At 58.8% G+C, this 27,023-nt stretch overlaps 1 protein-coding gene across 2 annotated transcripts; it reads left to right on the top strand.

Moving 5' to 3' along the window:
* The first annotated feature begins 965 nt into the window (after nt 1-965).
* On the top strand, nt 966-25,480 carry TNKS1BP1 (tankyrase 1 binding protein 1). 2 transcript variants are annotated; one of them, XM_068555498.1, is made up of 12 exons: nt 966-1,073; nt 4,232-4,339; nt 5,413-6,046; nt 7,548-7,617; nt 11,640-12,998; nt 15,006-17,128; nt 22,409-22,775; nt 22,993-23,143; nt 23,255-23,382; nt 24,079-24,236; nt 24,473-24,545; nt 25,044-25,480. In XM_068555498.1, the coding sequence occupies exons 2-11, from the start codon at nt 4,246-4,248 to the stop codon at nt 24,531-24,533; spliced, it is 5,145 nt and encodes a 1,714-aa protein (XP_068411599.1). In that variant the 5' UTR covers nt 966-1,073; nt 4,232-4,245; the 3' UTR covers nt 24,534-24,545; nt 25,044-25,480. The 2 variants fall into 2 exon arrangements, with proteins under 2 accessions (XP_068411599.1, XP_068411598.1); XM_068555497.1 differs by lacking the exon at nt 966-1,073 and adding an exon at nt 3,725-3,906.
* The last annotated feature ends 1,543 nt before the right edge of the window (nt 25,481-27,023 follow it).

Genomic DNA, 27,023 nt, shown 5'->3' with positions numbered 1-27,023 from the left:
CTCCAGGTACATCCTGTTCTGTTCCTGGCTGGACAAGCATCGTTTTTCACTCTCTTCTGCTGGGATGGGCCACCTGAGAGTCTAGAAATGAGAGCTGATCTGATTAGGGAGTCTCTCTCACAGTTGCACTCCATTAGCCAAGCTGAGGGGGCAGCTCCGGCTCCATCCTTAATCACCTATGAGTCAAGGGTCTTCCGAGTCTTTAGATAATGGAATCAGGATTGACCAGCTTCCCTGCAGCAGGGGTAATGGAAACCTGAGCCCGGAGAATTGGGGAGGATGAGTGGTGTGTGTGTGTGTGTGTGTGGGGGGGGGTGGTGGTGGTGTAAGTCTGATGGAGATGGAGATGCAGGAAAGGTGTGGAGTATGTGTGAAGCTTTTCTTATGGGAGGAAAGGGGTATGCCGCATTTTTAGGTTGGGAGGAATTTATACATGGGAAGGGAGCATAACAGGAGATAAATGAGGATTAGCGAGGAAAATAGAGCTTCCAGTCATCCCCGCGGTGGCTCTAAACCTGAATTTATACACGTGGAGTGGCCACGTTGCGTAGGCTCTTAGGTGTTTGCACAGGAAGCCTCTCTAGTCCGCCAGTGGTTACCTTTTCTCTAGCCGTGACTCTATGGTGCTGCAATCAGTACAGGCCGCTGGGCCTGAGGATTGGGCCGTCCTAAGGCAGTCTCCTCTCTAGGCAGTCGTCTCGGTGGCCATTTTGCCCAAGCGCTCTTTAGCAGCTAAGTTGCGTCAGTTTCGCCGGGGTCTGAGCCTGTGGCAGGCCCCTGATTTGCAAGACTCATTAATAATTGAGTACCTGGGCTGCGCCTATTTGCGTACGACCCGGCGGATTCTGCACGGTCTATCCACTCCCGGTTTTCACCGGTTCATGGATATTCATGAGGCGCTTTGGGGGCGTGGACCTGGGCGGAGCTAGGGGCGGGGCCCCGCCACAGCTCGTACTGGCTTGGTCCCGCGGTGACGGCGGCGGCGGCGGCGGCGGCGGCGGCGGTAGCGGCGGCGGAGACTGGCATCGGGGTGCCGAGCCCGAGCAGAGCGGAGCCGGATCCTGGGGGAGCGCGTGAGTGTGCGGGGGCGGGCGGGAGGGCGAAGGAGGGGGCGGGGTCCGGCATTGGGGGCGGGGGAGAGGCATGGAAGGAGTGGGCGCTTTTCAGTCGGGACCTCGGTTGAGATTGGAGGGAGGGGGGGGGGGGGTCACCAGGAAAGTTTGCAGGGGCCGGGGGCGCGGGGTAGGCGGGGGACACAGGGGACCTGCCGCGTGTGCGCGGGGGCGGTGGGTGCACGGTCTGGAGCTCGTGCTGACCGAGCCAGAAGAAAGGGGGGAGGGGGAGGGGGCTTGAGGAGGAGCCGGGGGCGGGCGGAGCTGCTGGAGGGGCCCCCCGCCTTTCCCTACCCCCGGGCCTGCGCTAGCCCCCTCCCCCGGCTCCCTCGGCACGCCCCCAAGCACCCCAGTCCGCCCCCACCCGGTCCTTCTCCCCAGTCCCTCGTCTGTTCGCCGGCTGCTCCACATCCCGCGCACAGGTTCTCTGCTTCTGCCGCCGCCGCCCCCTCCTCCTCCTCTTCTACCCTGTTCTCCTCCTCTCAGGCTGCTGCCGTCCCTCTGTGTCCAGAGCTCCCCACTGGGCCCCTCCAGACGGCCCCTCGCCCCGGGCTGTTCCGTCTTCCCGTTGGCCCTCCCTCCTCCAGCAGTTTACAGGCTGTCCCTTCCGACCTCTCTGGCCCCAGATCCGGCCGGAGATCCCAGGTCTATAGGGCCGACCCCGCCTGCGGCGATGCTTCTCTGGGCCTCTGCCCCGGGGCTGGAGCTGCCTGGCCTCTCCCCTGCCCTTCTGGCGGCCTGTGCTCCCAGGGGTCAGCTAGTCTCCTCCTGACTCTTACGGAGTGGGAATGCTTAGAGCCACTGAGATTTTACAGCTTTGGGCTCTGGCCTTGGTCCCCTGGGTTTCCTGGCTGGGGCCTCTGAACTGCTGCGACCCCCTCCTCTTGGGGAAGGCGAGCTGCAGCTTCTTTGCTGCAGCTCCTCACACTGCTGAGGTGTCCACCAGGCCCCCAGGTGAAGGGTTTTTCGGTTCTGGACCAGTTCCTCTCCATTTCTAACCACCCACACCATGTCCCTGGTAATAATGTTCAGGGACAAGGAAACAATCTTGTGTTTTTTTAATTTTGTTTTTTCCCCATCATGTGCCCCTCCTCCATGCACACTTGGACCGGCTGTGCACAGTTACTCACCCACCCACCCACAGTGAGCATCCTGTGTGGTAGTTGGCTGACCAAGGGATTGACAATCATGGGTATCTCTCTACCTCCTTCATATTCCCTCCCATCTTTCAAACAAGCTGGGGCAGGGTAAAAGTGAGAGGTGGGTGGGTTTTGCAATGGTTGGACACCTGAGGTCCCTTCGGATTTGGTGCTGTCTTGCCAGACCAGCTGGAGTGGGTGACTTTGAGGAAGGCAGTGCCCCTTGCAGGTTGGAGAAGTTTGGGTCATCCTCACTGACTGTGGACACACTAGGTGATAGGAAATACCTCTCTTCCTTTGGAACAAGAGGGGCAGGGCTCCGTCAGCCTGGGGGGGTCTTGAGGGTGGGATGGTGCTTCAGGAGCCAGGGTGGGAACTGAGGAGGTGGTGAAGTGTCTGAAGAGCAGGTGACATGACTGGGGCCTGCAGGAGAGAAGGAGTGGTCTGGAACAACGGAAGCCTGTGGTTTGGGGAAAGGAGGAGGTGGTCACCAATGTGTTAGCTTATTGGTGACACTAAATGGAATCATACTAATAATGGCCAGCATTTATTGGACACTTATTAGGTGCTAGGCATTGTGGTCAGCAGCTGTGTGCATCCTGTCATGTAAGCCTCTCTCTTTTTTTTTTTTGCTGCGCTGCATGGCATGTGGGATCTTAGTTCCCTGACCAGGGATCGAACCTGTGCCCCCTGCAGTGTGCAGTGAAAGCGCGGAGTCTTAACCACTGGACTTCCAGGGAAGTCCCTCATGTAAGCCTCTTAACAGTCTCAGTAACTGTGTTTTTCACATAGGGAAACTGAGGCTTAGAGAAATCAGCAATGTGCCTAAGGTCACAGAGCTAGAAAGTGGTAGATCCACCCAGCATTTGAATCTGGTGTAGCAGACCTGAAGCTTCTGTTACAAGCTTAGAGGAGGGGCACCCGTTTGGCTTCTACCATAGGGTTGTGTCATTAGGTTTAACATTTCTACTTCAGCCCCCCTCAAAACCCCTCAGGTCAAGTCTAGGCTGGTGAGTGATGCCCACATACATTCATAGGCTGAGGCTGTCCCACTGTGACTGTCCAAGAAAGGGAACCCTAGGGAGTTTTCCCCCAAGCCACCCCACCCCCAGGATGTTCTCAAGCCCTGTCCCATTCTCCCAGCCCAGGCCTGGGCCGGCTCCTCCTTCCTCTTGGCGAGGCTCTGGAAATCCAGTGGGAGGCCATTGCTATGGCAACAGGACTAGGCCCTGACTTTACCTCATCGAATTCCAAGCTGAAGCCAAAGCGATTGAGAAATTAAAGAAAAAAATGTATTCCAGATGTTTACTTTTTATTCCTTATTTTTCCGTGTTTGGATGAGACAGCTCTGAAGGAGGCGGGAGTGGGGCAGGGATGTGGAAGGAGGAGGGGGGAAGCGGGGGGAGAGGGAACCACTCCCAGCTGCAGGAGGGAGGGAGAGAAGGAGGGTGAGCAGGAAGGGGGAGGCAGGCAGGCAGGCAGGCAGGCAGGCAGGCGGTGGGGCGGAGCCCCAGGTTGGGGAGGAGGGAGCGGGTTTTTCCCGTCTCCCATGAGGTGATTCACAGAGAGACTTCAGACTTTGCGGACCTCTTACTCTGCCCCTGAGTAGATACCTCGAGTGGGGCCACCGGACCCCGGGGGGTGCCTTGGGAGAGGTAAGTGGGGTGCCACGGAGAGATGGCCACGGGAGGGAGCAGTGCGTGGCTCCCTGAAGCTCCAGGACTTTAGGGTTAGGAGACAAGAGTTGGAGAGTGATTTGGGAAGTGTGGAGGGTGTGGCGGCTGGGGACCTCCCTTGACCTCCCCCAGCCCCCCCCCCCCGAAGTTCCCTCTTCCTGTCCCGCACTCTGCTTCTGCCAGAAGTGGGAGACGTCCCTCGCCACCGAGCCTACTGCCAGCGCCCAACCCTTTTGCTTTCTCTCTTTTCCTGGGTCTTCAGCCACCCCAGCTCACACCCCTCTGCTTCCCACTTCTCACGCAGGTCCGCCGCATGTGATGAAAGTATCTGCTCTCAGGGAAGGCACAGCCATGGCTTCCCTACCGCCCCGGGAGCCGGAGGAGGAGTTGGTATCTGCTGGCTCTGAGCCAGGTACCTATGGGTGCAGGGTGGGGCAGCGGGGTGGCTGGGAGGAGGGTGGAAGGGGTGGAGGCTTGAACCCCCATTCTGTCTTGGAGCGGTTGGGCGAACGATGACTCTGTGCAGTGGGAGGGAGGGAGGGAGGAGTACTGAGGACAGGCAGGATGAGTCTGAAAGGTTCTTAGCTCCCACTGAGACCCTTCAGAACTGTTTGAGATCATAGCTCTCCAGCAGAGGAGAGCAGACTAACCTTGAGATGGCGTGGATCAAACCACATGTTTGACAGAGGAGGAAACTGAGGCCTAGGGGGGAAATGGCATGCACCTATGGATTTGAACCCAGGCCTCCTGGCTCCCTGTCTAGACGCCTTTCTTGCCCTGAGCCAAATGAGTGGGCGATGAAGGATTCTATTAAAAGGGCCGTGGCCATGAGTAATTCAAGGTCTTTTATTTGGTATTGAAACGCCTTACATAGAAGATGGGTTTCTGGTCTTTTTTTTTTTTTTTTCCTCCTCCTATACCAGATTTACTTCTGTTTGGCTTAGGTCAATAGTAAGTTTGCATTCCTGATCACACACCAGATGACAGTGGGGAGGTGGCCTGGGTGTGCACTGGGGGAGGGGGCAGCAGGGTGGCAGAGTAGGGAAGCTGAGCTGGGATAACAAGTTTACTGTGAATGGTAGTATAGCAGAGTATCATGTAAGAGGAGAGGACTACATTGGGGAGATGATGGGCTGACTACTTGATATGGGTAGGCAGGTACTCATTTATTAGCTCATTTGCTCATTTATTCATTCACTTGTTAAGAACGTGTACTAGGTGCAAAGTGGGTACAGGGAGAAATAGCTGCCAGCTGGACCCTTAAATAGCTTTAGCTTATAAGGGGGATTGACTAGACATTTTGGGAATTTGGAGATGGAAGATGTTTCTGGCATGTGTATGGAAAATCAAGGAAGGCTTCGTGGAAGAGGTGACATTTGACTTGTACCTAGAAGGATGTGAACATTCTGAGTTTGTACGGTGGGAGATGAAGTTCTGCTTGCTGTTCTTCTGACATCCCCCCAACCAACCCTTTCCTTTTGGTAGGTGACGCTCGGGCCAAACCCCCTGTCAAGCCCAAACCCCGAGCCCTGCCCGCCAAGCCAGCCCTGCCTGCCAAGCCCAGCCTGCTGGTGCCTGTTGGGCCTCGGCCTCCCCGGGGTCCTCTGGCCGAGCTGCCTTCTGCCCGCAAGATGAACATGCTGGCGGGACCCCAGCCCTATGGTGGCAGCAAGCGTCCCCTTCCGTTTGCACCAAGGCCTATGGCTGAGACCCCTACTGGAGGAGAAGCCACCCGAGAGACTGTGAAAGAGGAGCCTGGGAAAGAAGAGGTAGCCCCCTTGACACCTCCAGCTCGATGTGCCGCCCCGACGGGTGTGCGGAAGGCGCCCGCGCCCTTCCGTCCAGCCTCGGAGCGCTTTGCAGCCACCACAGTGGAAGAGATCCTGGCCAAGATGGAACAGCCGAGGAAGGAGGTCTCGGCCAGCCCTGACCGCCTCTGGGGCTCCCGCCTCACCTTTAACCATGATGGCAGCTCAAGATATGGCCCCAGGACCTATGGTGTGGCCACAGGTCCCAGGGATGAGGATGGTGGGACCCTCTCCAGGGAATGGGCCCAGGAGGGGCCGGCAAAGTCTCCCACAGAGTGCCCTGAAGAGCCCAGCAAGACCCCCGAGGAGAGGTGAGGGGGTGGGAGGCTGTATGTTTGGTTGCAGCCTGGAGGACAAAGTGGGTAGTTGCATCTGGGATTGTGATCTTCGCTTTTAGGTTAGGTCTGAGTCACAAAACATTCCCCCAGCAGACAGTGCTACTGTGTTCTTTTTACAATGATAGTTGTCTATACAGAGATGATGTATGTTTATAGTAGAGTTCAAATGTACGGTATGGAAGTTTATGTTCAGGGTTTTTTTTATACTGAGAGCCAATCTCTGCCTCACTTAATCCACAGCCATGCTGTTTAGTGAAGGGAATATTAAACCCATTTTAGAGATGAGGAAACTGAGGCTCAAAAGTGACTTCCCCTGGTCCCTTAGCAAGTGAGAGAGACAGAGCTGGGGTTTGAATTCGGGTCTGTTTGATTCCAGTGTGTGCTTTTAACTTTAACTGCTAGCTCGTGCTGTGGGTGCAGCCGTGTGCCAGGTGCTTGTGTGTGTGTGTGTGTGTGTGTGTGTGTGAGTGTGTCAGTTTGAGGAGGGCACAGTCTGGCTGTGAGGAGGAGTCTGATGGGAGAGGAAAGACACGAACACACCTTGATGCCAGGCCAGCTAGTGTCAACGCACAGGAAGTACAGCTAGGTTGGAGACTGTTGCATATGGTATACTTGCCTAGAGTTGGTGCCAGTATATAAAAGAAGGCTGACCAGGAGGTGCCCCTGGGCACTGGAAGAGGCTGAGGGCTGTCAGCTGCATGGAGGCCATCCTCAGGGCAGGGAGAGCTGCTTGAGGCACTTGGCAGCTGGACCCCTGGCAGCTCTGCTGGGCCCACAGGCCCCTTCCCACTCCTGCTGCTGTGGAGGGCAGGGCCGCTGTGGTCTGAGCTGAGCTGGAAGGTAAGACCCTTGCCCTACCCTGCGCTGCCCTGCCCTCCAGCCTTTCCCCTCTCTCACCTTAAAGTGCCTGGAAGGCAGGGCCTCCTATCAACTCTTTTGTCCCAGGCCTGGGCTCCTAGGAGGTCATACCCTGTCCAGACTGGGTTCCGCCCTTCATCTTCCCCTCCTTTGCTCCAAGCCAGGCTTAAAATGAACAACTTCAACCTTGGAAAATCACTCTTCCCTCTTCCCCCTTTCCCTCCCCCTGCAATTCCTCAAGAAGTATTGGCAGGGCAGCGGGACCAGCTGCATTCTCCCTGGTGGCAGGAGAACATTAACCCCTTAAGGGAAGGGGGGCGGGTATCTTTTTGGGGGCCATGGAGGGGTCTGGGCAAGCTGCATCCTCTTCCCAAAGGGGTTGGGGGAACTTAACCCTTGGTGTGCAGGTGGGGAACAGGCACTGTCTCTGGGGCACTTTGTGGAAACTGCATAGTGTCTCTGTCCCCCAGTAGGAAATGCCTGTGGGAGGTGGGAGGCAGTTAACATTGGATGCAGTTGCAGTCGCTTAGGCAGACCCGTGATCAGCTCTCCCTTATCTACCCTGTGACAGGCCTTTCCATTCTAGGCCTCCATTTCCCCTCTTTCTCCCTCACAGGAACCCCCTTTCGGACCTGGCCTTCAACGGGGACCTGGCTCAGCTGGCCAGCTCTGAGCCACCTACCGACGTGAGTTACCCTCCGGTTGCGAATTAGAACCGTGCTATTTTAGAGCTGGAAGGGTCATCTGAGATCATCTCTTTCACCTCCTTGTAGTTTAGGTGGGGGAGCGGAGGCCGTGGAGGAGGTGACTGGCCCAAGGGCTGGCCCTGGGACTCAGATTTCTCCACTTCCAGGCCACCCTGGCTAAGTGTGGCTCAGGCCCTGAGGCTCTTACAGTGTCCAGAACAACAGTCCTTGATTACCTACTGTGTGCTGGGCACATCCCAGGAATGTTGACTGATAACTCTAGCTGGCAGGCCCCTTTGGTCCCATATGAGAGGTGAGGACACCCGGGCTTGAAAGGTTAAGTAACTTACCCAGGAGCTGAGGCAGGATCTGAAGGGTCTGAGTCCTCGGCTCTCCCTGGCTGGATTGCCTTCTCAGGGTTCAGAAGAGAGGAAGAGTCCTTTCTTGGGGGTTTCCTGCTACATCCCCTCTCCTGACAGTGTGCTCAGAGGGCAGACGGCCTGAATTTCTGAGTAAGTGATGTGAAGGGTGGTCCTTCTTACTCACAGAGCCCTTGCTAGCCAGAGGCTGTCCTATCTGCCCCATGAGGGAGACCTGACTCCATTCATTTGTCTGTCCAAAAGTATTTATTGAGCAACTACTGTGACCTGGGTACTGGGGAAACAGCAGAGAACGAAACAAAGACCGCCCCTGCTCTCAGGGAGCTCACCTTCCAATGCGGGGAGGCAGATGCCAACACAGACATCCCTGCGAGCCAGCAGATGTGTAGTGTGTCAGACAGGTGCTGGGGACACCTGGAAGGGTTCTGGGGTGAGGGTAACAGGGGGAGGCCTTGCTACGAAGAGGGGGATGGAGTGAGCTATGTGGATGTTGGGGAATAGCATTTTTGGCAGAGGGAACTGCCAGTATGAAGGACTTGGTACCTTCCCGGCAAGGAAGCCTGGATGTCTGGATCGCAGTGAGAGAGGAGGAGTTGGGTGATAGGGAGGACCCAGAGGTGATAGCCTTGCAGGCCCCTAGGAGGACCTTTGCTTGCGTGAGGGGATTATGCCATTGAGGGGCTGGAGGAGAGGAGTGACCTCTGCTGTTTTAGTTGTAAAGAGTCATCCTGCCCTCTTGGTTGCAGGGAGCCCAGGGCAGCAGCAGGGACTAGTTAGGGGGCTGTTGGGATAACCCAGGTGAGAAATGATGGGGTCATGGACTCTGGAGGTATAGCCCGTGGTGGAGACGGCGAGCAGTGGCCTCTGTCTAGGATCTGAAGGTGGCGTGGACGGGATTTGCAGATAGATTGATGTGAGGAGAGAGCAGAATCGAGGGTGACTCCAGGGCTTCTGAGGTGAGTGATCAGAAGGTTACCCTTTACGGAAAAGGGGACTTCTTAGGGTGAAGCAGGATCGGGGGAGATCAAAGGAGCTTGCTTCTGGATTTGTTGAGTTGGAGATGCCTTGTAGACATGCAAGTGGAAACGTCGAGGGGACAGTGGGATATTTGAGTCTGGAGCTGCAGGGCCTTGTCAGTGTAGAGATGGTAGTAAAGACAACTGAGATCACCGAGGGAGTGGGTGAGGCGGAGGAGGGAAGAGGAGGAGGCCTAGCAGAGGAGCTCGGAAGAAGCGGGAAGGAGCAGCGGTGAGGTAGAAAATCCAGCCAGCGTGGAGTGCTCTGGAAGCCAAATGAAGTTAGTAGCTTCCAGGACTGGGGGGGTGGGGGGGGCAGGAGACGGGAGAAGGGCGGATTAGTGGTCAGACGCTCCCCATGGGGCAAGGAGGATGATCACTGAGAAGTGGGAGTTAGCTGCAGGGCGTCATGGGTGACCTTGACCAGAGCGGTGGGATGGCGGGCGAGGAGAGAAGCCCATTTGGAGGGGCTTCAGCAGAGGATGGGCGAGAGAAGCTGTGGTGATAGATACTGAATGCAGAGCCCTGTGTTTAAGGAAAAGGGGTGGTAGCCAGGGAGAGAGGAGGAGTCAACAGCACTGTGTGTTTTGTTTTTTTTAAGCCAGAAGAAACGAGAGCAGTTTGTGTGCTGATGGAAATGATCTAGTAGAGTAGGAAAAATCAGTGATGCAGGACAGAGAGAGGAGGAGTTGGCCTTAGCTCTGAGCAAGGACAGTTCACGACCACGGCAGGGAGCAGGGTGCTTGGGCTCCTGTGCAGGCGGCGGGGCTGTGGGTGCTGGTGTGGGTGTCCTCCGCCCACGGCCCCTGCGTTCTCAGGGAAGGGGGGCAAGGCCATCAGCTGAGAGAGCCCGGGAGGAACTATGGAGTTTTGAGGAGACCAGGTGGGAAAGCATTGCCTGGGGGGTGTGGGGGGGTGTGCAGTGGGATTGCTGGGCCGCAGGGGGCCCCTCTGAGGGCAGGGGGTGGTGAGCCGCAGGGGGGCCCAGCCGTCCTGGTTGCGTGCTTTTCTCCAGCCACGTCCAGCACAGCTGCCCGGGTGCAGCCTTGAGGTGGGGAGAGCTGTGTATTTAAACAGGTTAAGCAGTAGGGTGAGGGAGGGAGCTGTGTAAAAAAGTGACATCAGTGGTGATAAAGAGAGAAGGGAGGGAGTCGGACGGTGAGAAGGAAGGAGGGTTAGTGGCTGCGCTTCTCAGAGGGGCTGAGGGATTAAGCAGGGTGGGGGATGGAGAGAGGGAGGTGGACAGATGTGGGTGGGAATGGGTGAGCGGGACACCTGAAAATGAGCTTGTGGAGGAGCAGTCGTTACAGGTAAGGACAAGGTCTAGGGTAGGATCCTGGGGACAGGTGGGTCACAAAGTAATCGGAGAAGAGGAGGGCAAGGACCGGAGCCAGGATGCTGGGTGGGTTGACGGTGTGACTGTTGGAATCACTATGCGTTATAACGTGTAGTGCTGGGGAGGGTGGCAGTGGTCCAGGAGCTCTGCTTTAGAGGGAAGGAGGGGTCTGTAGGGGGCTCTAACAGGAGGGGTTCTGGCTGGTGTAGTTCAAGGGCATGAGCTTTAAATTAACCAGAGATTTGTAGAGGGGACAGAGGGTGGAGGGAATGGAAGTTGGCCTTGAGAAGGAAGCAGGATGCCTCCCCCTGCCCAGACCCAGTGGGTGATGATGTGGCAGAAATAGCCCCATTGGCGAGAGGGCGGCAGGGGAATCGTGATCTCTGGGGGTGGGCAGAGGTCAGGTAGAGCGAGACTCGCTTTGCCGTCTGGGGACAGGCTGAGTGGAGGGATAAAGGAGTGCCAGGTGTTTGGTGGCCCCAGTGTCCCACAGCATCCATTCTTTCTCTAAGTCCTATCCTGAAAGGCCATGTGCACAAATCTTACTTAATCCTCACCTAACTGTGAGACGGACATGGTTGCCACCAGCCCCAGGGTACAGATGGGGAAGCTGAGGCTCGGAGTGACTTCTGTGCAGGAGGGCATACAGCTTACAAGGGCCGGGGCAGGGGTAGCTCTGGGCCAGGTGCTTTCCCGTGCCCTGGGCCTTACACCTGAACGCTGAGGCCGGCCTGCCTGCCTCCTTGAGTCGAGACTGTGACGCACAGAGCAGGGTGCAGAGCTCCACGCCACCCCTGGGAGGTAGGAGCTGCTCCTGGGAGCTGGTCTGGAGCTGCGTGGGGCCTGGAGTCCTGCTCTGAGGCCGAACCTCCGCACACGCAGACAGCCAGAGTCCCAGTTTTCCTTTTCCCTTTGTAAAGCCAGTGTTCTTGACCCGTGAACCACGGACCCTTTAGAAGATCCTTAGGTGCGCTTTGGGGTGGGTGGGTGTGGGCGGGAGGGTTTGAACCACCTGAAGTGGTGTGAGTGGTACCGTGTGAATAAGGCGACATGCATTTTGTGGGGAGAGGGCCAAAAGGAGGGGTCTGTGGACCCCGAGACGTTTAAGACACTCGAAGCCCTGTGGGAGCCTCTTGCGGCCACCCTGGGTGGCTTTCCCTCTGCGCCCGGGTTTCCTCCGTGGAGTGTGAGAGTGCGAGGCGGCCGCTGACCTGAGGTCTCTGTGGGGGTGGCAGCGGGCCCCCCACCCAGCTGAGTGGTGAGTGATGGCTCTTGACCTTTCTCTTGCAGGTTTCCAAGCCCCGGGTCCCCTCCAGTCCAGGCTCCACCTTGGAGAATGGAGGCTCCGCCAGCCCAGGCCTCCCCGTTGAAGCCTCGAGCTCGGCCCCCGAGTCTCCCCGTCTTTCCTCACCCGATGAGAGCTCTCCCCGCCACTCACAGCTTCCAGAAGCCCAGAGCCCTGCAGCTTCCGGCGCTTCTCCCTGCCTCCCCAAGACTCCGGCATCCCCAGCTGCGGCCCCTCCTGATGAGGGCTCCTGCCACCCCCCTACTCCGGGGCTCCCCTCTCTGGGAGCCCCGGAGGCCCCCAGACCCAGCAGCCCTCCCCTCCAGGAGCTCTCGGGGCGCCGCAGCCCGGAGCAGCCCCCAGCCGCCTTGCCCCAACCCCTGACGGAGGGGGGTGAGTTGCTAGACCTCCCTTGGACGTTGCCATCTGGGGAGGTGGCGGCCACAGAGGGTGAGGACCTCCGTCCCGTCAGCCTGGCTCAGCGCCGATTTTCTGAAGGTGGGCTCCGGCCGCCCGGCGAAGACCAGGAGAAGCTGGGGGGCTCGCTGGCTGCCCTGCCCCAAACCCAGGGGAGCCAGTCGGCCCTGGATCATTCCTTTGGGAGTGAGACACAGTCCAGCTGGAGCCTGTCACAGTCCTTTGAATGGACCTTCCCCACGCGGCCCTCGGGTCTAGGGGTGTGGCGGCTGGACTCCCCGCCCCCCTCCCCCATCACTGAAGCCGCGGAGGCCGCAGAGGCTGGAGACTGGGCTGCAGCCGGCAGGCAGGAAGGAGTGTCCCAGCACGCGCGAGGGGCCCCGCCAGCTCCAGAGGGCCCAGGAAGGCCTGGTTCCTGGGTGCAGGCGGATGATCCGGGCACCTCCCCAACCCAAAAGGGCGATGGGGAGAGCCATCCTCAGTCCCCAGCTGTCCCCCTCGAGCCCCTGCCAACAGCAGGGGACCCGCCTGGACCAGTCTTGCTGCAAGCAGAGGAGAGGTACGAGGAACGGGAGCCCCTGCCCAGACAGGGATCCCTGCTTCCTCTGCCCACCAGGGAGGCCACCCTGCCCATCCTGGAGCCGGTCCTGGGGCAGCAGCAGCCAGCACCCCGTGACCAGCCCTGTGTCTTCTTTGCCGCCATCCCCGACCCCGGGCAGGCACTGCCTGCCGAGGAGGAGGCCGTGACCCTGGCCCAGGCTGAGACCACCCAACCCAGGACAGAGGTTCAAGACCCATGTAGGGCGTCCCCCGAGCCTGCAGGCCCTGAAAGCAGCTCCCACTGGCTGGATGACCTCCTGGCTTCACCGCCCCCCAGTGCTGGAGGTGCAAGGCGGGGAGCTGGATCTGAGCTGAAGGACACACAGACCCCAAGTGCCTGCTCTGAGGTGAGGACAGGGCACGGGGCGGGGCTTGGGATGGAAGCCAGGACTTCGGGAGGGCTTTGTTCTTTCAACATGGATTTTATGTGATCAGAGCTTGGGATCCAGCCATGATCAAGGGCACCTAGGACGTGCCCCTCAGAGCTGTACCGTCTGGCAGAGCTGGCAGAGCAGAGGGTATGGGACGGTGCTTAGGGTTTAGCGTGAGTTCTTACCTGGCTCCAGCATCCACCAGCTGACTGGTCTTGGGAACATACCCTAACCTCTAAGCTTCAGAGTCCTTTCACAACGATAACGTTTGCGTCTTAGGCTTGTATTGTGGGTAAGATAGACATGGAAAGCGCTGGGTGCAATGCTTGGCAAACAGTGTTCAGTACATTATTATGGGTGGCATTATGAAGGGCACCAGCATAGCCAGTTAGAGCTATGGGCTCTGGACCCCGACTGCCTGGGTTCGTGTCTTGGCCCTGCTCTTTGCCCACGTGTGACCTTGAGCAAGTGACTTTTCTGCCTGTGCCTTGGTTTCTGCATCTGTAACATGGGGAGAACAGTGATGAGCTCTACCTTGTAGTGTGCCGGTTACCTTAGTACCTGTAGAGTACTAAGAATAGTGCCTGGCTCATCACGAGTGCTTGGTGAGTGTTGCCTTTTATGAACATTATCACTATTAAGCTCAGACTTGCCTCTGTAGACAGGCAGCTGGCCCCGAGGAGGCAGAGCCTTGTGCAAAGGTTACCCAGCAAGTTGGTGGCTGGGCCAGGGCCAGAGCGCCAGTTCCAGGGCCAGTGCCCTTTCTCCTACCAGGCTGCCCCGGAATCTCAGGGCTGGGGTCCAGGTGGCTTTTGAAATGTATTTTTCAGGCCCAGCCTGGGCTGGTAGGGGTGGGGCTGGAAGGAGGGCGGAGTCTGGGGGCCTCTGGGGGCAGAGGTGGGGGGAGGAGGAGGAGCAGGAAGGAGTTAAGACCAGGCTGGCTCCTGAAGTAGGTGTGTCTGTCCCAGGATGTGGGTGACTCAACTGGCTTCTGGGCGGGGCTGCCGGAGCTGCAGCTGCTCTGGAGGGAGCGGGGCCAGGGCCAGCGAGAGCCAGAGCCGCGAGAGCCAGAGCCGGAGCCATCGGACAGGTCTGGGCGAGGGGAGCGGCCCAGCCCTGTCCTGGCACCCTCCGCGCCCAGTAGCCTGGGGCGGGCAGGGGGCAGGAGGCAGGGGCCATGGCCCGACCTGGGGACGGGGAGCCCAGCATGTCTGTCTTGGAGAGGCTGCTGGCCAACGCAGCGCTGCGGGATGAGGCTGGCTGGCTCCGCAGCCCTGAGCCCAGGGCTCCCCCACCCGCAGGAGTGAGTCAGGGAGTGTGGGGTGGGGTGCCGGGAGCCCCGGCTGGGTCTTTTCCCCTGTGCAGGAGGAGGCTGTCCCTTCTGCCTCCCAGGCGGGCAGGTGGGCAGGCGGGCAGGCGGGCAGGTGGGCGAGGACTGAGAGGTCTTCCCGGGGAGGCCTAGACAGGAGGGTGCTTTCCTTAGGGAGGAAGGGGCTGGGAACTCCCGGGGGCTAGAAGGGTGTTGGGTGGCGTTGGGATTTTGCCTTGGAAAGGAGGTCGTGGAGGGGCTTAGAGTTCTTGATCTCTCCTTACTGAAAGTATAGCCCCATACCCATGTGAAGACCATTCTGCCAGGCAGCCTCTCTCCTGGCGGTTTGCCAAGTGTTGCCCAAGGGCTGTAAACATGACCATGGGATCATCGATTGAGTGTCCATGGTGCGCCAGGCGCTATGCTGAGTACTTGGCTTAAATGATTTTGTTTAATCCTCTTGTACCACCCCACGCAGTAGGAATTACCCCATTTAAGGATGAGGACCCTGAGGCCCAGAGTGGTTAAGTGATTTGCCCAAGGTCACGCAGCTGGGATCCAAACCCAGGCTTTCTGTAGCCAAAGTGGGGCTCTTGGGCACTAGGCAGTGCTGACTCTCTCATTCTGGACTGATTCTCACCCTGATTGTTTCTCTCTTTTTTCCTGATTCCCAGGGACTCCTTGGCTGGGCCCAGAAAGATCTACAGAGTGAATTTGGGATTGTAGCAGACACACATCCCAGCAGTTTTAGTCCTTCCAGCTGGTCCCAAGACACTTCTCAGGACTATGGCCTTGGGGGTGCGAGCCCTAGAGGGGACCCAGGCCTTGGAGAGAGGGACTGGACCAACAAGTGTGGGCACGGAGTGGGGGAGGGGAGCTCCAGGGAGTGGGCCGGCAGGTGTGGCATCGGCCAGGAGGGGATGGAGGTCGGCAGCCAAGATGGGAGTGGAGTGTCGGCCCCAGGGGGGCTCGCGGGCCAGGACCGGGTGATTGGAAAGCCAGCCCAGCTTGGCACTCCGCAGAGCCAAGAGGGGGATGTTCGGGACTGGGAGTTCAGAAAGAGGGATTCCCAGGGCTCTTCCTCCAGCCAGGATGTAGAAATCCAGGACCAGGAATTCGGGAAGAGAGATTCTCTGGGTACTTACAGCAGTCAGGATGCAAGCCTTCAGGACTGGGAATTTGGGAAGAGGGAGTCTCTGGGTGCTTACGCCGGCCGGCGTGAAGATGAGCAGAGCCAGGAATTGGAGAGGAAGGACCAGCTCGGCAGGTGCAGCAGCCGGGACGCAGGTGAGCAGGACCAGGAGTTCGGGAAGAGCGATGCTTCCCTGAGCACCTGCAGCAGCCGGGGTGCAGAGCAGCCGGGCCAGGATTTCGGGAAGAGCGCCTGGATGAGAGACTACAGCCGCGGTGGCAGCTCCACGGCCCTCGGCTCCCGAGACAGAGGCTTCGGAGTGAGAGCCCTGAGTGCCGGGTTCAGCCCCGAGGAAGCCCAACAACAGGACGAGGAGTTTGAGAAGAAGATTCTGAGTGGCAGAGAGAGCCTGGGCGAGGCCAGCAGGGATGTAAGCTGGCCTGAAGAGACTGAGTCTGGGGGCTTGTTCAGCCCCAGCAGCCCCCAGTCACAGGATGGGGCACTGGGACAGAGAGACCAGAGCAGCTGGCAAGGCGGTGGTGCCAGCCAGGAGGTTGGAGGGCTGCAGGGAAGACAGCAGGCAGGGGGCCAGAGCCCCGGTGATGCCGACCAGGAAGACAGGGGCGGGGGGCAGCGAGGCTGGGCCGGTGACTTCAGCCTTGGCGTTGTCCCCCAGCCAGAGGCGGCCTTCAGCCCAGGGCAGCGGGACTGGAGCGGCGACTTCCGCGTGGAGGCAGCCGAGAGGAGCCATCAGTTTGGCATCATTGGCAACGACAGAGCGAGCGGCGCTGGCCTGAGCCCTTCTGGCAAGATAGGAGGCGGCCACTTTGTGCCTCCTGGGGAGACCTTGGCCGGGACCATTTACTGGAGGGACCAGCTGGGCCTTAGGAACTTGGAAGTGTCCAGCTGTGCGCGTTCCGGGGGCTTGAGTGAAGCCAGGGAGGATGCCATGGGGCAGGTGCGCTGGGCAGACAACCTGGGCTTGAGAGACGTGGAGCTGGCCGGCCGTCTGGAGACTGGAGGGTCTGTGGAGCCCAGGGGCATCGGAGTCGGGGAGAAGGACTGGACTTCTGAGGTCGGGTTGAGGGGCAGAGATTTGGCGGCAGTGGGGGAGGCAGGAGACCACAGCCAGGCCAGAGAGAGTGGCGTGGGGCAGACCGACTGGTCAGGTGTGGAGGCAGGAGAGTTCCTTAAATCAAGGGAGCGCGGCGTGGGTCAGGCAGACTGGACACCTGACCCAGGGCTGAGAAACAGGGAGCTCGGGGCGGGCCAGGTGGACTGGGGCGACAATCTGGGCCTGAGGAATTTGGAGATGCCCTGCGACCTGGAGTCTGAGAGCTCCCGGGGGCCACGGGGGTGTGGAGTGGGGCAGACGGACTGGACCCAGGACTCGGGGCTCCGGAACGTGGAGCTCTTGGGGGTCCGGAGTGAGGCCAGGGAACATGGGGTAGGGGAGGTCAGCCAGCCCCCCGAACCAGGCCTGAGGAACGACGGCGTCTTGTCCCCTGGCCTGGAGGCCAGAGACCCCTCGGAGGCCAGGGAGCTGGGAGTTGGCAAGACAAGTGGGCCAGAGACCCAGGGCGGAGACACTCCCCTGCCTTCCGTGGCCGTCTGCCCCGAGGAACCCGGATCAGAGGCAGGGGAATCCCCCGGCTTTGGAGTCAGGTAAGGGAGTGCCATCCCAGGGTGGGGAGGGAAGGAGTGGTGGCTGTCCGAAAAGTGCATCCTTTGTAAGGGGGATAGAAACTGCCTTCCCCCAAGAACTTGTAGTGTTTGGAAAATTGAGGTGGTTTGGCCTGTGGATTTTTGCTTTATTTTTTAAACTGAACTCTGACATACATACAGGTGAGTTCCTTTTTTGAACGATGAATGTGATGGTTGAGGTGTGACTTTTGCAGCCCATGCTTTAGGCTTCCTTGGTGATTGTGAGTGTGCTGGAGGATATGTCCTGTCTTTGGTTGGTTTCTGGTGGCTGTTCCCAAGGCCTCTCGGTCCTGAAGCCGCAGGTGCTCCAGGACCAGGGAACACGGATGCTTTCACAGGCTTGGGGCGGAGGACTCTGCATCGTCCTGGCCTGAGCGCTCCGCGTCAGGGTGGAGCGGGCAGTGGCACTCGTTGCTTCTTGCAGCGGGTAGGATCTCTGTGCTTCTTGCCTGCCTTGTCTTAAGGCCCAGGAGGGCATCAGTTTAAGAACCTGAAAGGCGGGAATTCCCTGGCAGTCCGGTGGTTAGGACTCTGCACTTTCACTGCTGCGGGCCCAGGTTCAATCCCTGGTCAGGGAACTAAGATCCTACAGGCCTCGTGGCACGGCCAATGAATAAATAAATAAATAAAATAAAAAATAGAACAACAACAGCAGAGGATAAACCCTGGTTTAAAAAACAAAGAAAAAAAGAACCTGAAGGGCACTGGGACCTGGCTCCTGGCCCCATGACCTTGGCCTCCATGCACAGAGTTTCTGAAAAATAACTTTCCAAAACAAACACAAACCGATAGTTTTCCGAGCCAACCACAGTCTGTCCCTGAGATTTTTCTGTTCTAAAACCAACTGAGATGATGTTGCACCTGGTAAGGGTGCTAAAAAGGCATTGTTTCTATTTCCCTAACATTTCCATCCACTGAGGTTGGGTTTAATTCTCTTGACTGAGTAGCAGGTTTGACCTTTTCCAACCCTGGAGCTTCTCACCTGGCGTGAAGGGAAGAAGGGAGCGGGGTGTTGGATGGGATCTGTGTTAGAAGTGGAAGGGGCTGATGGTAGTGGGAGGGGGGCAGGAGGGCCCAGGAAGCGTCTAGAGGGAATCGGTGGGGTGTTGGAGGGGTCAGGAGTGGCATTTGGGGTTGAGGAGGAGGGAGAGGGGAAGGTGGACAGGGCCTGGGGCCAGGACGATGCCCTGGGGAGTATCCTGGGGGCTCAGGCTGCTGAGGGGGAGATGGAGGAGTGTGGGCAGAGGTGAAGCCTGCAGGAAGGGCTTGAGTGCCCGGGACCAGGAGTCCACTGGCTCCTGGGATCCTGCACAAGTTGCTGGACCTCTCTGAGCTGTAACATTCCTGGTGGGAGGAGAGTGTCGGCTCCCCGTGGTTGCCCCGGATTCCGCTTCCCGGGACTCTCAGAACTTCTCAGAACTCCGCAGTGCCCCATGCTCAGCTGCACACTGCATCTCACTGATCTTCACACCTACCCTGTGAAGCGGGAAAGGGATCTTATCATCTCCTGTTAGCAGGTCGGGGAGTGGTGTGACCCGCTTAAGGTCACCGAGCCAGCAATGTCTCTTTCTCACTTCTGCGTCTTTACTGCGTTCAAGGCTCTTAGACTACCACGCAGTGGGACCCACAGCCCTCCACCTTTCCCCGAAGATTGGGGCGGGCCTTGGGAGGGGGAAAGCGAGAATATCTCCCCTTGTTTAGGATGGAGGGAGAGGCTGGCTGGGGGACTGGGTTGGGGCAGGGGAAGGGTATCGGCAGAGAAGCTGGGAGTCCTCAGCGCTCAGCTCTCTGAGCTCCGGTCCCCATCACACCTTGAAAATGCTTGGGTTTTTCCGGCCATGTTGTGTGTTTGGAAAACGCCACTGTGTACTCAGTGGGCGTACAGGAGACTTAAGGAGTATGGATATTAGCACTGAAGCACAGGAGTAAGGAAACCTGTATATCTTTCTCTAATGTGATGTTTCTCAAGCTTACTTGACTAATATCCAAGGGGCTGGTGTTCTGAGCATCTGACTTAGGGAAATTCTACCCTCTGGAAAGTTGCTCTTTAGAGGAAATTTTGAAGGTCCTCCTGGTAACGAGAAGTCCTTGAGGACAGCTCAGAGCCAGCTGGCTTTGGGCCTGTGTGCCAGGTTTGGGTCCTGATTCTGCCACCACCCCTGTGACCTTGGGCAAGTCCCGTCTCTGCTCAGGCCTCCTGTGTCTTGTCTGTAATTGGGAGTAATCGACCCCCGACACCCACAGCACTGATCTTCACACCTACCCTGTGAAGCGGGAAAGGGATTTTATCATCTCCGGTTAGCAGGTCGGGGAGTGGTGTGACCCGCTTAAGGTCACTGAGTCAGCAATGTCTCTTTCTGGAGTTGGGCTAGGAGTTCATACACAGGAAGTGATAGAAACCTGCCTGGCACGCGGTCGTCACTGACCGAATGCTCACCACTAGTATCTGTATCTGTTTTGCAAGTGTGGATGGACGTGAGGGGCTGTCCCGAAACTGAGGCCTTGGAAGACACTTTGGTCATCATCCTGTGTGGGGCAAAGGTTCCCCTGCTGGTGGTCATTGGCTGTACCACTGTCCATATAACTGGGACAAGAGCGGCGTCGGGGAGAGATCAGGCCCCTCCCCTCTGTGTCTAGGTCACCTCGTCCTGGTGGGAGTGGCGCTCCTGGGTCTCCTGAGAGCTGTTGCACTGCCCTCTCCTCTCTCTGGCCTCCTGGTCATCTCCTGCCCCTTCCCCCAGGCCGCAGCGAGGCAGAAGCCCCCCAGCCATTTGGTGGCGGGGAGGTCTTCACAGAATGTGAGAGGACCCGCAGGGATACTGAGGCCAGCTCCTTCATTCCGTGGGTGGGGAAGCAGGCCCAGAGAGGCCGTGTGACTTTCTCAAGGCCCCACAGCTTGTGAATGTGGGCTCCTTCATGTTCCCTTGGGCCCCAGCCCTGTAACCGTCTCTCTGGGTGCTCCTCCTGTCTCTCTGGGGTCAAGGTCAGCTGCTGCCCCTTTAGACACATCATTCCAGCTTCAGTCCTCACCTCTCTCATTTTCGGTCTTGGAGCCTTGAACACAAGGAAACTGATTTTTTGTGCATCTACTACATGCTGATCCCCGTGTTTACACCTGGAGTGGCTGTGGGCGTGGGGTTGGATAGAGTCCCGGCCCTCAGGAGCCTCTAAGTCCAGGTGGGCGAGGGATAGAGATGGTATGAGACAAGTCCTCAGGCCGGGAACCTGTGCTGAGCACGAGGATGATTATCCTAAAAATTCTTCAACGGCCAACTACGTGCTGGGTGTATATTTCTGCCAACAGACCCGGCAAAGTATAGGTACTTATATTATCCCCATTTTACAGATGAAGAAACTGAGGCTCAGAGTGGATAAGTAACTTTGCCAAGGCCACAGGCAAGGGGCGCAGTCCATATGTGTGCTGGAGTGGGCAGTGCTCAGGATGGGTTCCTGACCTGCTTCCCTGCCAGGGAGCGGCTCAGGTTATAGGTGTTCTGGGTGCTCCCAGAACAAGGAGAAGGAAAGCTTCTCCCGGGATGGGGAGAAGGGTGAGTGGGGTTTAGACAAGTCAGCAGGAATGAATGCTTCCCTCCCCCACCCCATGGTCACCCCCAGAGCCCACCGAGCTCCTCCACTGCCCTCTGCCCACGTGGCTCCGGGCCAGGTCTCGCTCTGGAGGTGGATCTTTCCATCCACCCATCCGCTGTCTCACGTCCCCTTAGCTCTCGGGGCCTGCCCTCAGCCTCCTCACTGCCTCACCCCGGGAGAGGCTGTGGGCAGGGCCTCCTCAGGCTGGGTGGGGTGCTGCCGCTGCCCCCTCCCTCCCTGGCCTCCCTGATTTTAAGCAGCGGGGTAAGCTGGCTTTGGCCCCCCTCCACGGCTGCTCCTGATTCCGCTGCCTTGCTGCACTTCTGCTGCTACCTCCGCCTCCTCCCTCCCAAGACTGCTTTAATTTCCATCTGTCAGCAGCTTGTGGAAGGACAGACGGACACACGCTCTCTCCTGCCCTATCCCCTGCTGGCCTGGTACTGACTCACCTGCTTCACGCTCTTCCCCTCCAATCTGGGACTCTGGCCTGGCTCCGGGGTGCTGTCCTGCCCGCCTTTCCCATGCCTGTGTGCACGGTGTGTGTGTGTGTCGGGTGTGGCTCTGCTGTGCCTGTGGTGTGGTGGGTTCGAGGTGTGTGTGGAAGGAGTGACAGATGAATAGTGCACACTTCCCTGCAGGAGATGTGCCGTGAGAGTGTGCAGGTGTATCTGTGTTTCAGGGGGGCAGCTGGGCAACACAGGCTCCTCGTGTGAGGAACGTGAGCTAGTGAGAGTGGTGTGCTGTGCCTGGTGTGTTCTTGTCATGCTTTCAGGGAGCGGCGGGCAGAAGACGCAGACGCTGTGTCGAGGTGCAAGGTGACCCAGCCTCTCATTCCCTCGGCAAATATTTGCTCCGTCCCGCTCCTGGCCAGGCCCTGGGCCGAGGGCTGGGAGCACAAAGGTGGCAGGGGGCCCGTCTTTGCCCTTGAGTTGCTCACAGATGGGCAGTGGGGACAAAGAACCACGGGCTCTGAGGCAGGGGCTGGGGCAGGTAGAACCCAGGGCTTGCAGGGCTGGGGAGAGCGCTGGCTGGGGGAGGGGAGCCGGCCGGCTTCAGAAGAGGAATTGAACTGCAGGGAGAGTGAGCAGAGAGGCAGTGGGGGAGCCTTCCAGGCGGGAACAGCTTGTCCAGATACACAGTCGGACACAGCCATCTGTGAGGGTCGGGTGCTCGGTGAGACTGGGGCACGGCGAGGGACGACCCAGAGGGTGGGGGCCGAAGAGGCAGGCTGGGCAGATGGACCGCTGCCTGGCTTATCCCAAGGAGAGTGACCACCCAAGCTGGTGCCCTTGGGAGGGACACACTGACAACATCAACAACAGCGACGGTCGTGGTAATAGTAACTGTTATTTATAGGGCACATACCGAGGGCTCTGCACTGTGCTGGGGGCTTTAGAGTCTCACTCCAGTCCCCCAGTGATTCTGTAGTTAGGAGACCCCGAGGCTTTTATAGGTGAAGGCGCTCATCCAAAGTCTCAGTAAGTGGTGGACCTGGGATTTGAACCCGCCAGGCTGGCCCAGGTGCTGCCCTCTGTGCTGTATTGTATGAGGCGCCTGTCGGGAGAAGCATGGAGAAGAGGGAGAGGTTGGGGAAAGCGCCCTTCGGGGAGGGAGATGTGGTCCCACGTGACCTTGGCCTCTGGTCCTTTGCAGCCCTGGCGGATGCCTGGCCCGCTCCCCGCCCTCCGGCTCCCAGGGCCTGCTGGAGGAGATGCTGGCTGCCAGCAGCTCCAGGGCCGCGGCCCGGAGGGAGTCGGCAGCCTTGGGCCTCAGGGAGCTGTCAGAGGAGGAAGGGGCCACAGCAGGCGCTGGCCAGGGGGAGCCCCTGGAGCCTGGCCGGGACCCTCTGCCCTCCTGGAGGCCCCAGCCCGATGGTGAAGCCAGCCAGACAGAAGAGGTGGACGGCACCTGGGCCCCTGCAGGGACCCGGCGGAGCGAGCAGGACCGGACGCCGACCCCCCAGCGGCCCCCCCAGGGCCCTCCCGCCAGCTCCACCAGTCAGGATTTCTCCTTCATCGAGGTCAGTGGAGGGGAGCCCAGGGCAGTGGGTGGGATGTTGTCGGGGGTATGGGGGTGGGTACTCGTCCCTTGGGCCTCTCTCATCTGTGTGGGCCCTGAGCAGTCTCAGTCCGGGAGGCAGAAAGCAGGAAGCTCCGGCCCGAGGCTGTTAGGGGCTCCCCTGGGATGGGGCAGGACCACGAAGACGGTGGCAGTGGTGTTACCCTTGTCCCGAGCAGGACACCGAGATCCTTGACAGTGCCATGTATCGGAGCCGTGCCAACCTGGGGCGCAAGCGTGGGCACCGGGCCCCGGCCATCCGGCCTGGGGGGACGCTGGGCCTGTCGGAGGTGGCAGAGTCGGACGCAAGGCTGTTCCAGGACTCTACAGGTAGGGCCGGGGTATCGTGTGATGACATCCGTGTCCATGTCTGAGGGTGGTGCAGGGACGGGGATGTCTGGGGTTGCCGCCTGTGCTGAGCTCTTCTCTGGGCCCTTGCAGAGCCGCGGGCTTCGCGGGTACCATCTTCAGACGAGGAAGTGGTGGAGGAGCCTCAGAACCGCCGGACACGGGTGACCAAGGGGCTGAAAGTCAACCTCTTTCCTGGCCTGAGCCCATCAGCCCTGAAGGTACCGTCTGATAACGGGGCCATCTGACCACCTTGCATCCAGCCTGCCTTCCCTCCATCCATCTTCTCATTCCCGATCCCCTTCCTCCTGTTCTTCCTCTCACTCTGCTCTCCCTGTGCTGCGCGCTAAGTGGGATGGAAGGAAGAACAAGGCGTGTTTGTGTCCCACAGCTTCCCAGGGTGGTGGGGGACATGAGCCGTGCCATCATTAGCCCTGGTGAAGGGAGAAGTTTAGGTGTCACTGGGGGGGGGGGGGGTAGAGGTAAGAGGTGGGCCTGCTCAGAGGGAGGGAGAGACAGTGGGTGCAGGATGGGAGGGTAGATTGGGGAAGGCCTCCTGTGAACTGTGATTGTAGCTTCGAGGTGTGCGGAGGAGTGGGCTGTGCAGGGTGTGAGGCGGGGAGACATTCGAGACAGAGGGAACAGAGGCACGGGGACGGGAAGCCACTGCTGGCTTTGTCCAGCCCAGTTAGTCTGGATTCATTTCAGCAGTGTCTCTTTGAGGGCCTGCTGTGTGCCAGGCATGGCTCAGCTCTCGGGGGAAGCTCATCTCTAAGCGACTTCGCATCCACTGGGGTGAGAGGTGGAGGGGGTCTGAGCCTGATTCTGGGGACGGCGTACTCTGGGGAGAAGGCCTAGCCTTCTGTGGATGCTCTTCCCTGCCCCTGTGACATCTGTCTGCACCTGGCTTGTCTCAGGCCAAGCTGCGCTCCCGGAACCGCTCGGCTGATGAGGGGGAAACGACAGAGAGCAAGTCGAGTCAGAAGGAGCCCGTGATCTATCGCTCCAAGTCCTGCAAGGTCCCGGGGCTGGGGAAGCCCCTCGCGTTACCTCCCAAGCCAGAGAAATCCTCAGGGTAGGTGACCTAAGCGCCGGGCATTCACTGGCCTCACTGCGTCGGCCTTAAAAGGAAGACCCTGCTTTACAAGAGAGGAAAACTGAGGCTTTGAGATGGTTGGCATGACCCAAGTCTGCTCTGTTCAGTTGGTGCCGGAGTGCTGGTCTCTAACCAAGCCCGAGACCACCTCTCCCGGTGGGAGGGGCGTTTCTGTCCCTACCACTCCCTTCTGACCTTCGCCCTCTGCCTTCAAGGTCAGAAGGATCATCGCCCAACTGGCTGCAAGCCCTGAAGTTGAAGAAGAAGAAGTTCTGAGATGTCACTGAGGTGAGGGCAGGAGCTGGGCTTGGGCCTGTCTGGGGTTGGGAGTGGGTTCAGGGCTGAAGAGGGCCTGCCCTGGAGGACTCAGGAGGCCCCAGACCCTCTTCTAGACCTGAGCTCTCCATCCCTCTTTCTCTGTGAGGCTGGAAGCAGGCAGCTGAGGCCAAGTTCCAGAGACCTGGCGGGTCCCTTGGCTTGGGGACGTCCATCCCCACCTTCCTTCTTGGGCTCAAGGAGGGTCCCCCGTGCCCTGTAGGTGGCCTGAGCGTGGTCTGCCCACCCTTCCAATCTGGGACCCTGGGGTGCATTCACTAGGCTCCAGGTGCCCAGCAGGGTCTCCATCGCGCCGGGCTCCGCTGGGGTAGCCAGGCTGCGGTGTGGGGAGGCGGGTGTGGGGAGGCGGGTGCGCGGTGGAGGGGGTGTGGAGAGGCGGGGGAGAGACGCCGAAGCGCCTCCTCTACTCCCACGTCTCTGCCTGACCTCTTCTCTTTCCTCCTGTTGCAGGTCCTTCCCATCTGGCAGTCTCAGGCAGTGCCTGTCCCTGTGGGGTCCCCGACAAGGAGACTGCTGAGCCCCCCACGCCCCAGGCTGCAGCCTCTGCCCCCTCCACCTCCGGGGGCCGTCTGGGGAGGCACAGTTATGCACTTTGTATCACCATCCCAACTCCCCTCACACCTCCCTCCCAACCAGTTGTTAGCGGTCGAAGGTTTAGGTCCCTCCCTCCTTCGCTGTCTTCCCGCCTCCCTCTCTGCTTCCTCCTCCAGCCTCCCTTGGGTTTTCTTTTGATACCAGTTTATAGCATTTTTTATAAAAGCCTTTGATTTTTGTAACGGGCGGAGCCCAGCCCCACCCCCAGTCTCCCTCCGCCCTGCCAGGCGCCCCACAGAAACTGATACCATTTTGCCACTTGAAACAATAAAGGTTTTTGGGAATTTGTGCTGCCCAGGTTGTGGTGTGTGGTCATGGTGCCGCGTCCCCTGTCTGAGGCTGTACCTGGGAAAATGCTGGTTCTAGCCCTGGCCGACCAGCAGCTTGCTCTGACATTGAACCCGTCACTTCCCTGGCACTCGCTGGGCACCTAGCACCCACTGAGGAGGGTGTATTGGTTACAGTAGGCTGACTGCCGATTCACACAACCCCCAAATCTCCGTAGCTTAACACACAAAGGTTTATTTTCCATTCATGGTCCCGTCTGGGGTGGATTAGTGGTAGGGACACTCTGCACCTCACGGTCATTCAGAACCCAGGCTCCTTCCCTGTTGTGGCTCAGCCATCTGCAGGGGCCCTGGAGTCTCTGCAGCATCCAGTGGAGAGAGGGCAGGATCCTATGGGAGACCCGTAGTCCACTGGCCGAAATTCAACTCATGCCCCCTGCTAACTGCAAGGGAAACTGAGAAATGTAGTTTAGATGTGTGGCCAGAGAGAGAGAGAGAGGACCAGATATTGGTAAAAATTCACCCTTCTTACAGCGGGGGTGGGGAGCGTTGTGTTGGTTTCTGTGATCCCTAAGGGTCCTGTGAACCCATGCGGTCTAGAATGTCCCCCAAGCTCTGGCCTTTCTCCCCTAAACCCCTGACCATTGACATCCTACTGTCCCTCAGCCTAGTCCTCTGTCATCCTGGGTTCCCCAGACTTGCCAGCCTCTTTCAGGGCTGGCATCATCTTTCCCTGAGGTTTGGGAAATGGAGAGTCTCCTGTGGGCTCACCTTAATGGGGGCCAAACAGAGTCACTTAAATTGTAGCTATAGCTGAATTTAGAAATCATCCCATTCACCAGAGCTTCATAGCCTTTCGGGTTTTGTTTTTTTTTTTTTTAGGGAGTATGGGGGCTATTGACCTAATTTGAGAATTTGACCAAAGCTGTGGACTCTTTAGAAAAATGCGTAAATGAGGCTGGAATTCCCATCATTGACTAGAGCAGCGGTTGTTAACCTTTCACCCTGCATCACGATCTCCTGGGGTGCTTACTAAAAATGCACATTCCCGGGCCCATCCCCGGACTCCAATCTAGAAGGTGTGCCTAGGAACCTGCATTTTGGGAGGCGCCCCGAAGTGGAGGGGGAAGACAGGGGCCCTCAAGTGGGTGCCTGGCTGTGCCCCTGGGTGGGTCTGTGCCACACAGCCCCGGCGCCGGCCCTCCCGGGAGCCAGCGGGGCCGAGCTGGCATAAGCTTCGTCCGGTTCCTTCTCTCCCACCGCACCTCCCTCCTACCCATAGGAGTAGGGCTGGCAGGAGCCCAAGCCAAACACTTAAGACTCATTAGTGGGGAAAATGGAGCCTGGGCCGGTCCCAGTGCCCGGGCTTTGCTGGGAGGGGGAAGAGATGGGGCCCTGCTTCCAGAGAAGGCCAGAGCCAGGTCTGGTGGGTGGGGACAGCACACTCTCCCTCTGTCTGAGGACCGGTTCGGGGACCTTGCTGGGAGTCAGGGAGAGAAGAGGGCAACATACATGAGCTTTGAACTGCCTGTGAAGTGTTTGACAACAA

Source organism: Eschrichtius robustus, chromosome 11 (genome assembly GCF_028021215.1).
Source record: "Eschrichtius robustus isolate mEscRob2 chromosome 11, mEscRob2.pri, whole genome shotgun sequence".
Lineage (NCBI taxonomy): Eukaryota > Metazoa > Chordata > Mammalia > Artiodactyla > Eschrichtiidae > Eschrichtius > Eschrichtius robustus.
The sequence above is the reverse complement of the archived record's forward strand: the minus strand, read 5'-3'. Positions and strand labels throughout refer to the sequence as shown.